The sequence below is a fragment of the Cyprinus carpio genome, chromosome B19, assembly GCF_018340385.1.
Source record: "Cyprinus carpio isolate SPL01 chromosome B19, ASM1834038v1, whole genome shotgun sequence".
Taxonomy (NCBI): domain Eukaryota; kingdom Metazoa; phylum Chordata; class Actinopteri; order Cypriniformes; family Cyprinidae; genus Cyprinus; species Cyprinus carpio.
Genome location: NC_056615.1, coordinates 26222862 through 26241123, shown reverse-complemented (window position 1 = coordinate 26241123; position 18262 = coordinate 26222862). Strand labels below are relative to the sequence as shown.

Below are 18262 nucleotides of genomic sequence, written 5' to 3'. Positions count from 1 at the left end.
AAATAATCTAAATGGCATTAAAATCTGAGAAATTCGAAAAGGGCAGTAATAGTTTGCATCACTGAACATGAATGTCTGTCGTTTAACATTTTTTGTAAACAGTTGATAAATATTGCTTAACTGTCTAATCATGTTCAGCCATTTACATCTTACCTCTGCTCGCATTCTGTAAAGAGTTAATAGAAAGTTTATATATAGATTCCATTAAATTTCCCTGACATTATAATGTGTGTGTGTGTGTGTGTGTGTGTGTGTGTGTGTGTGTGTGTTTCAGTGTTTCAGAATGTAAATGAGCTCAATCAGTGGCTGTCGGCCATCAGGAAGGTCAGTATTTATAATGAAACACATGCTGCCATCGTTTCACACCCCGGAGCTCATCGAGGAAACAAATGGACCTGCTGCCTTCAGCCTGACCGCACCGGTGTGTGTGTGTGTGTGTGTGTGTGTGTGTGTGATACAGTACTTAACAGTGACCTGATTAGATCACAGTGGACTGTTTTCAGTTACTGTGCTTTATTATTTCTCATGAAACACATTAAAATAATGCTGCATGTATTTTGTCATTGCACAGTCAAGATCAATAATACGAGTTGTGATGGGGAGAGAGAGTGGAGGATGTGTTACTCACAGTCGTCTGTGTGTGTGTGTGTGTGTGTGTGTGTGTGTGTGTGTGTGTGTGTGTGTGTGTGTGTGGTTGACAGTGATGCTGCAGTCGGACTCATTCGGCCGTGACTCTGGGCGACTGGAGCGATCCGTTAGATCCTGATGCTGAAACACAGATCATTTATAAAGAGCTGCTGCAGGGCCGAGACAAACTCAGGTGTGTGAGCGTCTTTACCTGATCGCTGCGACTCCTGTGACGCTGAAATACTGTAAACGTCCAGCAGGTGTCGCTGCTCTATGACAGAAATCAAGGAGTACTGTCATTATTAAAACACTATTATTAGGGGCCAAGCACCGAAGGTGTTTAGGCACCTATTGTATCCGTTAGGATTCTTATAGGATTTCTATTATTATTATTATTATTATTATTATTATTTATTCTTCCGCTCCCGCCGCAAGTCTATGGCAGCCCATAGAACCGATTGCGGGAAAGTTATGAAATTTGGAATGCTAATAAAGGACAGTGTCAACATTAACCAGAGCCAATGTGAAGTCTCTAATTCAAACTCTCTACTAGCGCCACCACTTGTCCAAATTTTCAAAAATGTTATGCTAATAACGTTTGAAACCTTGAGGTACATAAGGAACATTATATTTTTCTCTGAATCCTTGACTCATGCCAAGTCGATTGAACCCAAAAATTCAAAAATCGCAAGGTTTAGTTTTTTTTCTATTTTTAGATTTTCGAAAAAATTACTTTTTCTATCTCTTCCTAGACGGTTTGTCCAATTCTCACCAAAATTAGCTCAGATCATCTTCAGACCATGCTGGCAAAAAGTTATGGAATTCAAGTTGATTCGTCCAACCGTTCTCGAATACCACGCAACCAAATTCTACGAAAAGCACGCAAAAATGCTTGTGAGGCTATAACTCCGCAACAATTTGGCGTATTCAGACCAAACTTGGTGGGTGATATAACAAGCATGACCTGAGACTACCTGCAGCGTTTCGATGCAGTGCCACCTAGTGGTCAGGAGATATGAAAAATGCATATTTTTGCTTATAACTTCTGAATAGTTTGGTCAGAAATCACAAAACTGGTCTCTTCAGATTCAGTGCATCATGTTGAATCGAATGATACCCAGTTTTCCCATGTCAGCCATTTTGGGCGTCGGCCATTTTGAATTATTATCTAAGTTGCTGTATTTCACAAACGCATTAGCGTATCGTTACGAAACTAATTACAAAAATGTTCAACACCGTGCCCTGATGGTACTCAAAAACTTTGGCCACAGCGCCACCTTGTGGTCAAAAGTTATAAACACATTTACAATAAATGCTAATAACGTTTGAATACATTGGACTATTGGAATGAAAGTGGTCTCCCTAAATTCTTTGGATCATGCCGAGAACATCGATACCAATTATGACAAAATTGGCCAAACTTCCTGTCCTCCATTTTGATTCATGTTGAAAACCTAATTTTTCAAACTCCTCCTAGACAGTTAGTCCAATTTTCACCACCTAATGTGACTCAGGTCATCTTCAGACGATGCTGGCAAAAAGTTATGGATTTCGTGTCGATATACGAAACGGTTTTCGTTTAGCCACCACGCACCAACGAATTTGCTGGAAGGATGCCAAAATGTATCTGAGGCTGAATCTCTGCACAAATTTGACATATTTACACCAAACTTTGCATGTGCCATTGTCACCACAAATTGATCACGACCACATCAATTTGGTAACAGCGCCACCTATTGGTCTGGAGTAATAAACATTCATTGATTCTTAATTATTAGCATTTTTGAAAATTTCATAACTTTTGATTTCATTAACCTATTGTAATGAAACTGGTCTCAAAATATTCCTTAGGTCATGCTGACAACATACATATCAATTATGTCATAATAAGCCGAACTTTCTGTCGGCCATTTTGAAATATGTTGAAAACATACTTTTTTGCCCTCCTCATCAACCGTTGGTCCGATTTTCACCAAAATCGAATCAGATGTTCTTCAGACTGTGCTGACAAAAAGTTGTGGATTTCGTGTTGAAAGACAAAACCATTTTCGTACAGCGCCGTTATAAACTTTAAGCACTGTGTCAAAATGACTCTAAGGCTATATCTCTTCAAAGCTTTGACATACTGACACCAAACTTTGTATGTGCAATAGTCACTTCACACTGACCATTCCACACTAATTTGACAACAGCGCCACCTATTGGTCAAACGTGATAAGCCAATAAATCCTATAATTAGTTGTTGTCTTTATTGTTTTCAAGCCATTTTGCCTAAAATAATCTTAAAACGGTTTTAATTACTCATTCCTGCCGTTCGTCTGAAGCTTGCTCATGTAGTGCTTGGCCCCGCAATTGCTGCTTGCAGCTATATTTATTATTATTATTATTATTATACATTCAATGCAGTCTAAGTGACTTTGGATAAAAACATCTCCCAAATGCATATATGTAAATGTATTATATTATGCATTTATATATCATTATCAGGGTGAATGTCATGAAGAACTGTTTGTTTCATATTTATTTCACATTAAAGTAATGAGAATTTGTGGATTAAATATTTTTGTTAATTATTATTAATTAATAGTATCATTATTTGTTACAAAGAAAATGCAATGCAAACTTAGTTGTTTTAAAAATCAGTGTTATTTTAATATTATTAATAGTATGTTGTAGTATTTAAAAAAATATACATATATTTTAAATTAGTTTTGCATTTTTATATTTAAATTTTATTTTAAGTTAAGGTTTTAACAATTTTGTTGCTTTGTTATTTTTTTATTTATTTTATTTTTTATTTATTTTTAAAGATGTCTATATAGTTTTTATTCATTTTTATTTCCATTATCGGTATTTTAGTACTAATTTAAATGAAAATATTTTAAATGATAATTTTTGCCTTGGCAACTAGTTAAAATAAAATACAATTAAACTATTTTTTCTATTAAACGTTAAAAATGTTATTCTATTTCAGTTAACACTTATTCATATCATCCATCTTATTTTTCATGTTTTTAGTTTTAGTTAATGATAAAAACTTCAAATTAGGCATCATTTTCTATGTGGAAAATATGTATTTATTTATTTATTTATCTATCACCCATATTTTGGACAATCCTCATGACATTCACCATGTTGCTACAGTTATTAATATGAATGAACCACCACCATAATCAAACAATCCCATATTAATTAAGATTTTACATTATGAACAATAACTGCAGTAACTCCATAGTTACCATAGTAAATGTCTATAGGGAAGATATACTCACTGTGCTCCATTTCTGACTCTGTGGATGTTTGGGACACAGGAAGCAGTACCTGGATACACAGGAAGTGGATGCAGTGGAACAGGAAGTGCCGCTGAAGGCCAGTCAGCCGTCATCAGGTCAGAAACACACTTGTGTTCATCTGTATCAGACGTGAGAGCCAGCACTGAGCACGTGTTAAAGCATCTCCTCTCTCTCTGTGTGTGTGTGTGTGTGTGTGTGTGTGTGTGTGTGTGTGTGAAGTGTCTGCACAGGGACGATCTGAGCGTGCTCGAGCCCTCGTCGCTCGTCTGCTGGACGTTGTGCTGGATTTAGAGCGAGCGCATTCGTCCTTCCAGAGCCGAGATCCAGACGAGAGCCTGCGCTCATAGAGACGACCAGCTTCAGGAACAACAACTCACTCAGACTGACTGTAAATCAGATTATGCAATGTTTTCCAATCAGACTCCAGTTATTGATGGATGTCCGTGGAAACATTTTTACATATTTGTACTTTGAAGTGTTTTATTATCTTGATGCTCTGGGGTGTTTTTATGGAGGGCCAAATTACTCAAAATTAAATCATTAAATAAATGTTGAAATGTATAAAAAAATCGTTAAATACATAATTAAATAATTAAAATACATAAATAAATGCACAAATAAATATGTATTAATTTATTCATTCATTTATATATATATATATATATATATATATTATGTGTGTGTGTGTGTATGTATAAATAGATAGATAGATAGATAGATAGATAGATAGATAGATAGATAGAAAGATAGATGAATTAATAAATATTTATTTATTTATGCATTTACTTATGTATTTAACAATTTATTTATTTCAACATTTATTTAATGATTAATTTTGAGTAATTTGGCCCCCCATAGATTTTATTTGTTGTTTACAATTTTTTTTTTTTTTTTAGTTTTACAAAATACTATAAAAAAATATTGTGAAATATTTTTACAATTTAAAATAACTGCTTTCTATTGTGATGTATATTAAAATGTAATTTATTTATGTTATGCAAAGATTAATTTTGCTCAAGAAACAATTCTGATCATTATCTATGTTGAAAATAGTTCATATTTTTGTGAATACACTATCATGCTAAATTTGGGGTCAGAATAACTTAAAAAAAAAAAAAAAAATAAAAATAAATAAATAAATGAACACTTATTCAGTAGGAATGCATTAAATTGACCAAAAGTCACAGTAAAGACATTTATAATGTTACAAAAGATTTCTGTTTTTAAGAAAATGCTGTTCATTTGAACTTTCTATTAATCTGTGAATCCTGAAAAATAAAATGTATCACAGTTTACACAAAAATATTGTGCAGCACAACTGTGTTCAACATTGATAATAAATCAGAAATGTTTCTTGAGCAGCAAATCATCATATTAGAATGATTTCTGAAGATCATGTGACACTGAAGACTGGAGTAATGATGCTGAAAATACAGCTGCACATCACAGAAATAAATTACAGTTTAACAGAGATTCATATAAAAATAGCTATTTTGACTAGTAATAATATTTCTCTATTTTTACCATATTTTTGATCAAATAAATGCAGCCTCGTGAGCAAAAAACAAAAACAAAAAAAACTTTAATTTAAAAAACATAATTATTCCAAACGTGTGGCCTCCAGTGTATAGACATATTTTAAATAATAATAATAATAATAATAACAAAAATGACACACAACATAATAACAAACTACTAATATGAAAGTGCAAAATACAAAAAAACTATAATAGTATCCCAATAACGCTCAAACAACACTGACACACATTATAAAAACACAGAGTAGCATCTTCTCTGCTCACTGGACACCAGAATCTATTTTGTGCAATTTGCTTTCATGCAGGTGAAATAGTTCTTGACCAAATGCATTTGATTAATATAGTAACTCTAATATATATTTTTATATATATATATATATTTGCACACAAATGTTTCCCATAATTTATTCACATAAGGACTGTAAACTGCTTTTCTGCCTTTAAACAGCTATTTTATAAATGTTCTAGAAGTGCCAGTGCTGTGGACAGAAGCAGGTTACACTGAATCAGGTTAGCAGTGTAAAACTGAAACAAGGGCAGCCGCTGGTTGTGTGTTTGTGTTTGCTTCAGTTTTTTATCAGTTCTCTGGGTGGCATTTGGTTCATTTTGGCTGATTCTGGTGGCTTATTTATTTGTGGTTGTGCGAGCATGTGTGTGCTGGAAAACAGCTGAATAGAGTTGATTTGTTTTGTTTTCGGCCAAATATTTATTTAAAGCATTTGTGCAGAAATTTGCTTTTGTTGTCGCTCGTTTTATTTGGACGGAGAGCATCTGCTGTGCCTGTTGACCATAAAACACATCTACACCAAACTGCTGCAAACTCTGTTTCTGTCAATCCAGTCTGACCTCAGATAATTCATACTGCATTACATTTATGATTGCAGTAACGTTTGCACGAGCTCTGCGCTGTTCATTACATTTCCCCAGAGGCGGGATGACAATCAATTTTGATTTGACAGGAAATATTATTATTACCTCCTAATATTGTGCTGCTGGGAGTGAGAATGAAAAACTAAAGGAATCAGATGCAAAAGGTTCATAACCAGCAACGAGTGAAAAAACTGCACGACACAAACAATCAGAGCAGATTTCATGTGGAATATACAGCTGCGATATTAACCTGTGAGTCACCATAAATCAAAACAATTAACAACTGATGGAACCAACCATATTTTTTTACAATATTTGTGAATAAATATTTAACACCTATGAATAGGTCTGGTAACATTTTACAATAAGGTTCCATTTGTTAACTACATTATTTAACAAAGAAAATACTTCTAAAGCAATTATTGATCTTAGTTCATGTTAATTTGTATGTGTTAATATTTTTATTGGACCAGAGATAACATAACCCCACAATGAACAGTCAACAAAAAATTAATAAATGCTGTAACATATATATATATATATATATATAATATATATATATTTTTTTTTTTTTTTTTTTTTTTTTTTTTAATTACTGGATAGTTGTTCAAATCAGACTTGTTCTCAAAGTAATATTTCAGGATAATTTGGGAGCTGATTTGACTGAAACATTGAAAAGAACCAGTTCAACAGAAAGATTCGGTCAAATCTGACATCACTGCAGCATCTGAGCAGTTTTTACTCTATAGAAAAGCAAAATTAGGTCTAGGAAATGTTTTAGGGAAGAAAATAACTTGAAAATGTGCATACAGTGGTGGCCAAAATGATTAAAACACTAGTATTTTCACACACACACACACACACACACACACACACAAAGGTTTTAAGTCAGTTATTTCTATCTTTTGCTGTAGTGTGGTTTTTTGAAGCGTCTTGGAGACGTCTCCACAGTTCTTCTGGATTGAGTCTGTTTCTTCATGTGATTCCAGACAGACTGATGATGATCAGATCAGATCTCTGTGTGCAGCACAAACAAAAATCTCACCGGATTATTACAATTAATGGCAAAACGAGTGTTTGGAAATATAAACTGATATTTCCTACTGACACTCTACAGCAAAATATAGCAAAACTTACTTAAAAAATTTTTTTAGCTGCTGAAAATACTAGTGTTCTAATTTGACCACCACTGTATATCATCAACATTTATAAATGCGAGATATTTAAAATCCCACAATATTTCTGTAATAACTGTGGGATACCTGTGTAATGTAATTAACATTTAGAAACTTTGTGGGCGGTATAGGATTTTATTTTATTTTTTCAATATGTTTTTGAAAAGTTTGGGTGTGTGACTATACATTCTTGCATGATTTTTTACTGTTTCACATATATTTTTTGCTTTTATATATACTACATTTTAAAAAGTTAGGGGTCAGTAAGATTTTTTTTAATTTACTTACAAACAGTAATATTGTGAAATATTTTTACAATTTCAATTAAGTGTTTTCTATGTGAATATCTTTTACACTGTAATTTATTCCTGTGATCAAATCTGAATTTTCAGCATTTTCAGTGCCACCTGATCCTTCAGAAATCATTCTAATATGCTAATTTGCTGCTCCAGAAACATTTCTGATTATTATCAGTTGAAAACAGCTGTGCTAACCAATATTTATGTGGAAACTGTGATGCATCTTATTTCTCAGGATTCTTTGATGAATAGAAGGTTCAAGAGAACAACATTTATTTGAAATAGAAATATTTTGTAACATGGTGAATGTCTTTAATGACACTTTTGATCAATTTAATGCATCCTTGATGAATAAAAGCATTACTGTCTTTAAAAAAAAATGAAATCTCGCTGACCCAGCAAATGCATTCATTGTATCTGTTCATACTCACATCCTCAGCTCTATTCCTTGAGCTAGATCATTTGTTTTCTTCATAATGATAACGATCACTTCCAACAGGTCAATATTCACTCATCGGCTCGGCTCTATTTTAAGCTTTGGAACAAATAACTGCTGATGAAACAGGAGAAATAAAGAGGCACTTAATTAAGTAAAAGTCCAATGAATTAAATCTGCTGCATCAGCCGGGTGAGAGCCTCACACAATCACTGGACATTAATAATGCCACTAATAGCAATACATCCCAGACAAAAGAGTAGAGAAGAAATACAGAAAGACCAAAGTCAAATCAGTCTCCTTTTGCTGAAGGAGAGGGTTTATTTCACAGGAAACACAGACATGCAACAAGATCATAACTGATTCATTAAGACACGTATCATAAAAGCCCTTGTATTGTTTCATCAAACAATAATTCATCTGATATTTGAAATCAATTCTCTTAATGTACATGTTAATTCTATTGCCTGTAAGAGTCTATGATATGACGAACAAATCCATGCGGTTTTATATGACTTCATATGAGAGGCCAAATGAAGAAAAAAATAAAAATAAAATAACTCATTAAAAATCTGCCCCCAGAAACACACATTAACATCAACCACTTCACCATTTATCAATGTCCTCTACATATAAATTCAGAAAGATCTCCATGAAGAGCAGGTTTGAGGTTGTGACACACTTAAATGTGTGCCAGCTACAAAATTATTCTCCTCAGAAAGCGCATTTCCTTCTGGGAAACAGCTTTTCTCGATCCTGCTATTTCAGTTCCATCAAATGCATTTCATTATAAAACGCTAATGAATCTGGGATGACGGATTTGGCTCGGATCAGTTCATCAGCGGCTCTTTTTAGGTACCATACGGTCTGAAATCGCCTGACTGATCCGCCGTCTCTACGTGAGACTCTCACCTTCCTACTGCGATTCACACCCAAAGCCAACAGCCGCAATAAACACTAAATACAGATACGCATCTATTATGGCAAGCTATTTTAACATTTAATCCTTAAAACATCTTTTCTCTCACACTACTAGTACTTTTTTTAGCTACTAGTATCTAATCCATTAGGTGCTAGTTCTTATTCTTTAGCTGTTAGTACTTATTCTTTAGGTACTAGTACCTTTTAAAAGATACTGTTACTTATTTATTTGGTACTAGTTCTTATTAGAGTACGCCAACGACGGGGAAGTATTAGATACTGGTACTCATTAATTAGATATTACTACCAATAATGCAAGGTGTTTTAACATTTAATCTATAAAACGTAATAGTATCTATTTTCATGCTAATAGTACCATTTTAGCTACTAGTATCCATTTCATTAGCTAACAGTACTTAATCTTTAGGTACTAGTACCTTTTTAAAAGATACTGGTAGTCATTAATTAGACACTACTAACAATAATGAAAGGCGTTTTAACATTTAATTTATAAAACGTACTAGTATCTATTTGAGTGATACTTGTACCTTTGTTAGCTACTAGTATCCATTTCATTAGCTAACAGTACTTAATATTTAGGTACTAGTACCTTTTTAAAGCTACTAGTTGTCATTAATTAGATACTACTAACAATAATGCAAGGCGTTTTAACATTTAATTTATAAAATGTACTAGTATCTATTTGACTGATACTTGTAACTATTTTGTTAGCTACTAGTAGATATTCCATTAGGTATTAGTACTTTTTTTATTAGATACTAGTTCTTATGTATTAGATACTAATACTTATTTCATCAGTGAGTAGTAAATACTCTTCTATAACTAGCGACATGTGTATGTGCATAGTATTAATAAATATTCATTAGATTATTATTAAGAATTCATTTAAGTATTATTAAATACTATTATTTTTCTTTAGGTACAAGTACCCTTTCAATAGATACCAGTAGTTATTCATTAGGTATTAGTTCTTATTTGTTTAGACACTAGTATTTTTTGTAATCATTACTAGCAACAACTTTTATTATACTAGTCACAACTGATTTTTACTTGTCCGTATACTATGACTATTACTACTATCTAAAAATAAGTTCTAGTATCTATTTAATAGGTACAAGTACCTCAAAAATAAGTACTAGTACCTAATTAATAATTTCTAGTATCTAAAAATATGGACTAGTCACAATTGGAATACATACTACACTAAACAGAACTGAACAGTTGATATCTGAAAATCCAAAATGTGTTAGAAACAATAGAATAGTTACTAGTCACTACTGAAACAAGTACTAATATCTAATGAATAAGTACTAGTAGCTTTTTAAAAAGGTACGAGTACCTAAAGAATAAGCACTAGTAGCTAATGAATAAGTACTACTACCTAATGGAATAGATACTAGTAGCTAAAAAACAAGTACTAGTATCATGAGATAGATATTAGTATGTTTTAAGGACTAAATGTTAAAATGGCTTGCCATTGGTCATTCTGACGAGTCACAACAAGACGAGTAAAAAAGCAGCTGTGACTAGTGAGAGAATTTTTACTAGTAACAGTTACAATAGAAACTAGAGTTTAATAAGTACTAGCACCTAATAAATAACTACTAGTATGTAAAAAATATGTACTAGTCACAACTGGAATACATAATAGTCAGAACCGAATAGTTGATATCTGAATGACAGATCCCTATAGATGTGAATAGCAATCATCTGAAATGTGTTAAATGTTAATGTTAAAGCCCTAAAAACCTTACTGACTTATGTTTTAGTGCACTTCCTGCAAATATGGAAAAAATAAAGGGTCTCAATTAAATATGTGCAGTTTATTTCCTGTTTGCACCTCGAGATAATGATGGCTGCATCAAAACTTCAAAGCAAAAGGCTTGTAAAGTATGTCAACATAAAGATACGACAAAGATTTTTGGTACATGTTATCTTTAAGGTGTCTAGTATTGATATATGAATTCACATTTATTCAGTTTTGTTGAGTGTGGTTATAGAATGAGGTAAACATCAATAGTGACCGGTGGGATAACAGTGAATTTAGATATACACATAAATCCAATTGCAGTTGTTAGTGAAAATTACACAACAAAAATGTTGCAATGACAAAATATTGCACTAAATTAAGTTCAAATGATACAAAAAATTTCCAATATTGATGTTGTAATACTGGTAGCATTAATATAAAAATTTGATAATGTATCTTTAAAAAAAAAGTAACAATTTTGCAAAAACGTTGATGGTTGTACTTTTTTTTTGAAACAAGAGTTTTAAATAACCCTAGAATCATAATAAAAAACAAAGAATAATATTAAACAATAGAATTAAATAAAACAAGAGTTTTTAAAATAGCTGAGTTAAGATATATATAAAAAAAAATTATGACTGGAGAAATATGTTAATTCAGTACACACATTATCCTATTCGGTCATGACCATAAAACAACATTTTTCACACACTTTTCCAAACAATTTCAAAAAATAATTATTGATTATTTCAAAGGGGATACTAATGACACATCATTTGGAAATGTTCATGTCTGGGAAAAATTTGGGATTAAACGGGTTAAAATAGCTTGCCATACAACTATTTCAAATCAATCGTTCACCTGAAAACATCTCTAATCTCCTAAAAGCTCATAATCAACATGCAGCTTAGAGGACGATGCTCCGCCTCACTATAAAACCATGTGGACAGGTGATAAATGATCTAATTAGGTCTAATGAGGGGAGTCTAATTAGTCACCTTTGAAAAGAGCGCACAAAGCATGCTGGGTAAAAACACAAACATCTGCTCGGATGAAAACAACGATCAACGCATCTCTACAGAATTGCATAATCGGTCCAAGTCTCTCATAAATTCTCTCACAGGATATTTTCAACTAAGATCCATTTTATCCTTTTTCTTTTTATCATATCTTTCAGAAAGTACACATAGACTATGAAAAAGATGAAGAAGAACAATGCATTAAAGCCACAGTGCCTGTACAAACCCAGTTCAAATGCATATCTCAAACATGCCATTCAATTTACAGTACCTTCACAAATGTTTCTTAATGTCTAGTATTTTGGTTGTTGACGCCAAACAGTGACAGCAGTGTCGTAAAATACCACAAAACTCGTATAATTTCTATGAGTGTCATTCTTTTGAGCATTATAATTGAGAGACTACATCGATCACTCCTTTCTTACACTACAAAATGATTGAAGTGAACTGTAAAAAAGTTCAAATGTGATTATAAATGTTATTAAATTTGGTCAAAATGGTTCAAAAATGTAACCTAAAAAGCCATTATTGTCAAGATTTCTTTTTGATACAAATAGCTTCAGAACTGCACTGATGGTTTATTAACCAAACGTATTTATGATTATTTATTAAATAAAACTACTGAAAAACATTTTTGTTAATTAAAAAAAGAACTAAGATAAAATACTTTATTTTATTTCAGCTAGTTGCCAAAGCAATCTTTTTATTTGTTGTTTAGTTGAACTGAAAAATAAAAAACTACATAAACATTAATAATAATAAAAAGGTTATATTTAAATGTAAATGTTAAATTTGGTTAAAATGGTTACAAAAAGTAACCATGAAAATAAAAGAAATAAAAAAAACGATACAGACATTTAAATAATGACAAATAATAAACACAAAAATGGCAAAAATACACAATACAATTACTAAAACTTAAAATATGTATGTATATATTAATAAAAATGTTAATGACACCGAAATAACACTTTCATTCTCCAATCTCAAAGTTACACTGGAATTTGTACAGGCTCAAACAATGCAAAGGCATTTTTAAGAAACTCCTGTGATATCAGACGGAGCAGTGCTTATATGAATGACGGATGAAATATTCCCTGCAGATATATAAAGGTACATGACCCATTTGGGTGGGCAAGTTAAAGTCACACAAACAAACCCTTCCCACCGACATCATCGACAGCAACGGCGATCATTGCTTGAACGGCACGACTAATATAAGACGCTCAGAACACGGTAACAGTCCCTGACGTTATACTGACAAACTGTCAGATTCAACAAAAAGCATGTATCAAATATGTACACGTGTGTATATGTGTGTGTGTAGATATATGTGCGTCATGTGTAAGTATAAAAAATAATTTAAACGCTTCAAAGATATATCACACTCTTAAATGTATGTGTTTATATGTTGACTTCTATATATTGTACTCTATTGAGTTCTTCTAAGCATTACAAGACACGAGAGTAACTAAAGATGCGTACAGGCATTTCAAGACACAGTCAGAGAGATTCTGCGTTTCTGGATAGAGGAAGACTGCAGATCTGTGGGATGTTCAATCATCCACAGCGTTAAAAACAACATCATCTATGAGTCTTCAGAGCCGTTCACACTGACAGCTAAAATGTCATGAAATACACTACTGTTCAATTTTTTATTTTATTTTTTTTTGGAAGAAATTAATATATTTAAACACTAAGAACACATGAAATCGATTAAATTGACAGTGAAGACATGTATAATGTTACAAAAGATTTCGATTTCTAATAAATGCTGTTCTTTTGAACTTTCTATTCATCAATGTAGCCTAAAAATGACGGCTTCTGCAAAAACTGTGTTCAACATTGATAATAATCAGAAATGTTTCTTGAGCAGCAAATCAGCATATTTGAATGATTTCTGAAGATCATGTGACACAGAAGACTGGAGTAATGATGCTGAAAATACAGCTTTGACTATATATTCACATAGAAAACTAAATTAAAATGATATTTCACAATTTTACTGTTTTTACCGAAATTTTTGAGCAAACAAATGCAGGCCTGGTGAGCAGACGAGACTTATTTCCAAAAAATTTTAACTTTAAAACTGTGATTTATATATTACGTGCAAAAAAAAAAAAAAAAAAAAAAAAAAAAAAAAAAAAAAAAAAAAAAGATTCAGAATGCAAAGATATTTCTGAATAGCTGTAAACAGAAAAAAACAATGGTTATGAAAACCAAAAGCTTGGTTTGTTGCTGTAAAACGCTGTCAGTGTGAACGGCCCTTCAGAGACCGTACGATGGTGTCACGATCTTTGGCTTCCAGATGACACACAAACATGTATCAGAGTCACCGCAGAAATACAACACCGTTCACAGACCCAGAGGAAAACGTCTCTGAACGTCACAAACCGGCAGGAATTTCTGGAAACGTAGTTTGAGTCGTGATTTATCTGCTATGAAACGCTCTGTCAACAAACATGAGGGCTGTGTTCAGAACAGAGCAGAACATACTACTAGTTCTACAGTATCTAGTATGTTTACATGTCAATTTTCTGTGCATGATCCAATGCATTTGACAAAATCTGCAACTGGAGCACACTGTGTGAAATACTGTAAATGCATTATGACAGTGTTTCTCAACCTTTTTGCCTCCAAGGGCCCTCATTGTCCACAACCATATTTAAAAACCATAAAGCCCTAGTTTTGTTTTACAAAATGCATTTTCATGTGAACTCCTGGTTTCTGAAAATAAAAAGCAGCTAAAATACTCATAATTAAAGTTTTAAATAATTACATTTCAGGATTGCAGATGTTTTAGGAGCAGAAGTTTCTTGCTCCTTTTAACCCATGAATTTGCATGACTTTTCCAGTCTTTCCTGATTTACTGGATAAAAATTAAGCATAAGCTTAATTTTTACTTACAATTTCTACCCGATAAAATATTTTACAGCTTGGCATAGCTAGTAAAATGTATATTGATTATAAAAGTGCCCAAGGAGGTTTAATTTTTTATTAATTTATATGATTTTTCAAGATACAGATATCACACTTATCCCGGTTTTCAAAAACCCTTGTTCAGTGTTAATCTACTGTCATTATATTTAGTTAATTGATCATTTATGTTACATTTTGTTATTTAATCAGTGATTTATTTATTTATTTTCTATTTTTCATTTTAGTTTTAAAGGATTACGATGTGTGTCGTTTGCACTAGTTACTGTTTTCTTATGTCTATATAGTTTTGTTCATTTTTGCTTCAGTTTTAGTTTTAGTTATTTTAGTACTTCAGGTTAAACTAAATGAAAATGAGAAATTCTGTTTTGGCAATAGCTGAAATAAGATATCTATCTTACAATTTTTAGTTACTTTTGATTTGTTTTAGTTACTCAAAATGATTTTCTTTTCTTTTTTTTTTTTTTTTGCTTTGACTTTAGCTTATTTAAATGCTTGTTTTGTCTTTTTTAATTATATTTTAAATAATTTAAGTAATTTTGAGGCCCGGACCCCTGGTTGAGAACCACTGCAAAATGCTCAACTTTATTTCCAGTGTGACAAATGAACTAGGAATTATTTGATCATTTGACTGCCATAAATTCTCACTTTAGTGCACAAAATTTAATTAAAAATTGGCAACAATTGCATTTATTCAACATCATAACTGGACGCCACTCGCATGCAATTTAAAAGGACAATTATTTAAAACATTCATCATGAAATAACGCCTGCATTTTAAAAATAGTACTGTATACTGTGTGCAGTATTCTAGTAAAGTAGTATGCCAGTATTCCAATCCAAACACAGCACAGACAAACCCGTCTGCGTACAGAAAACCACGCTCTCAGATCAATGACATAAAAGAGAAACAAAGCAAGAAAGATATGAATCATTGCATATTTCAAGAAGACATCCTATTTATCTTATTCATTCTAAAAGTTAAAGCGCACACAGAAGGATCCTCAAATCTCAGCGTTCGCTCTGAGCTCCGCTAATTGCTCTGAAGTTCAAAAGGAGCACACCAGCCGGAGAGCTGAATGTTTTCAAGTGCAGATATTTTATGCATCGCTTGCACAAACATCAAAAACAGCCCAGAAAATCTGCTTATGGATCCATCTACACCGATTTCCCTACAAACGCAACAACTACAGGCTTCCTCCTTTAATCTGTTATATATACGGAGGCCAAACTGATGCTGTTTCAAGCAGAAAACATCAGGAAAACTGTCTGAAAGTGATGCAGTTTAAAAAAATCAACATAGAAACAAAACTTCTCCATGTTATCCAATGGAATGCACAGACATTGGATGCAGTGGTAGACCGATATATCAAGAAACGGAATGAATCATCTGATATTTGGTGATTTTGAGATCATCAGCATCAGCTAATAACTGGCAGATTAACAGAGGTGTTCATTTAGCTTACAAACGTCAACATTTTTTAGTAAATAATGGGTAAAATAGGTGTTTATTTAATTTTATAAAGCAAGCAACACTGTGTTTTGTTACTGAATGAATCCATGTTTTTGAACAAACCGAGTGAGCCAATGATTCAGTGACTGATTCATAAAGACAGTCACTTTCTTCGTTTCTGAAAGAATCAGCTGTTTCAATGAATCAAGTGAGCCAATGATTCAGTGGCTCATTCGTAAAGAAAGTCACTTTCTTAATTTCTAAAAGAATCAGCCGTTTGAATGAATCCAGTGAGCCAATGATTCAGTGACTCGTTCATAAAGACAGTCACTTTCTTCGTTTCTGAAAGAATCTGCTGTTTGAATTAACCAAATGAGCCAATGATTCAGTGACTGTCATAAAGACAGTCACTTTCATAATTTCTGAAAGAATCAGCCGTTTGAATGAATCCAGTGAGCCAATGATTCAGTGACTCGTTCATAAAGACAGTCACTTTCTTCATTTCTGAAAGAATCAGCTGTTTCAATGAATCAAGTGAGCCAATGATTCAGTGACTCATTCATAAAGACAGTCACTAGCTTCATTACTGAACGAATCAGGTATTTGATTGAATTGAGTGAGCCAATGATTCAGTGACTCATTCAAAAAGACAGTCACTAGCTTCATTACTGAACGAATCAGGTATTTGATTGAATCAAGTGAGCCAATGATTCAGTGACTCATTCATAAAGACAGTCACTAGCTTCATTACTGAACGAATCAGGTATTTGATTGAATTGAGTGAGCCATTGATTCAGTGACTCATTCCTTAAAACAGTCACTTGCTTCATTACTGACTGAATCAGACATTTGAACAAATCGAGTGAACCAATGATTTATTAAGACAGTCGCTAGCTATATTTTTCAGTGAATCAGCCATTTGAATGAATCAGTGACTCGTTCATAAAGAGAGTCACCTGCTTCGTTTCTGACTGAATCATCGGCTTGAATAAATCGGTTGGGATGAATAATTCAACGACTCACTTATTAAGACTTGCCTTTGCCTACTACAGGTTTTACTTTCAAATTCATTTCATTTTTTAAAAACCATATTCCAATACTAAAGAAATACTTAAAAGAAAACTTTTTTCATATAACACAATAAATAATCACTTGGGGGGAATTTCTCTGATTAATCTGCAGATCATGTAATTAATTAGATTAAAACATTTGAATCACTTGACAGCCCTAGATATGACATATTATATCTGTAGAGGCATCGCCACTGGAAAAACCCATATCGGTCAACCACTAATGTGTGTGTATATACAACTACCACATGCACCGGTCTGAACCCAGATGCATTCTGGGTAGCCTTGAAAAAGAGCATCGCGAGAGATAGAGAGAGAGAAAGAGAGCTGTGACAGTGAATGAGAAACGTTTAGAGTAATTTTGACTGATTTCATCACTACATCATCCACATCTCCTCGTCTCTCACTCGGGGTCAGCGAGAACCGTCGTTCCCAGAGAGGTCAAAGGTCTCTCCGGCGGTCAGGAACTCCTCAGCTTGAGTGTGTGTGTGTGTGTGCGGACCGAGCCTCAGTCCTTCAGGTTGTCCTCTCCTACGCCCTGAGCGGCCAGTTCTCTCATCACGTTGTCCAGATAGTTGGGGTCGGGGAAGCCGTGGCCCGTGAGGTTGGAGCCGAACTCGGTCTTGTGGTGAATCTCGTTCCACACCACTGTGTCCGTCTCTCCCGTGGTGCTGGACGTCCCGATGGTGAAGATCAAACGACGGTCCCAAGCCATGATTAGCAACTTTAACACCTGAAATGAGCCAGAAAAACAATGTGAACCTGCATTCACAGCGCGCTCGTATATAGCCGTGTTTCCATCGCAGGAACTTTACCCAGGAACTAGGGACTTTGGGTTGTGTTTGCACCGCAG

At 33.3% G+C, this 18262-nt stretch overlaps 2 protein-coding genes across 3 annotated transcripts in view; one reads left to right on the top strand and one right to left on the bottom strand.

The window, feature by feature from the left end:
- The first annotated feature begins 337 nt into the window (after positions 1–337).
- On the top strand, positions 338–4515 carry LOC122140853 (rasGAP-activating-like protein 1). Its single transcript, XM_042746005.1, has 4 exons — positions 338–421; positions 705–820; positions 3939–4015; positions 4140–4515. Exons 1-4 carry the CDS (start codon positions 338–340, stop codon positions 4265–4267), a joined length of 405 nt encoding a protein of 134 aa, XP_042601939.1. The 3' UTR covers positions 4268–4515.
- A 10644-nt stretch (positions 4516–15159) lies between these two features.
- LOC109083507 (E3 ubiquitin-protein ligase DTX1-like) overlaps positions 15160–18262 on the bottom strand; it is a 49361-nt gene continuing 46258 nt past the window's right edge. For both annotated transcript variants that reach the window (XM_042745164.1, XM_042745163.1), the window contains exon 10: positions 15160–18142. In XM_042745164.1, coding sequence (XP_042601098.1) covers positions 17918–18142 — 225 coding nt within the window. In that variant the 3' untranslated portion in view covers positions 15160–17917. The remainder of the gene's footprint in view (positions 18143–18262) is intronic.

Coding starts and splice junctions, on each gene's coding strand:
- LOC122140853 (XM_042746005.1), top strand. CDS start 338: ATGAAACACATGCTGCCATCGTTTCACACCCCGGAGCTCATCGAGGAA. Junction 821..3,938: donor CAGGGCCGAGACAAACTCAG/GTGTGTGAGCGT, acceptor TTTGGGACACAG/GAAGCAGTACCTGGATACAC. Junction 4,016..4,139: donor GGCCAGTCAGCCGTCATCAG/GTCAGAAACACA, acceptor GTGTGTGTGAAG/TGTCTGCACAGGGACGATCT.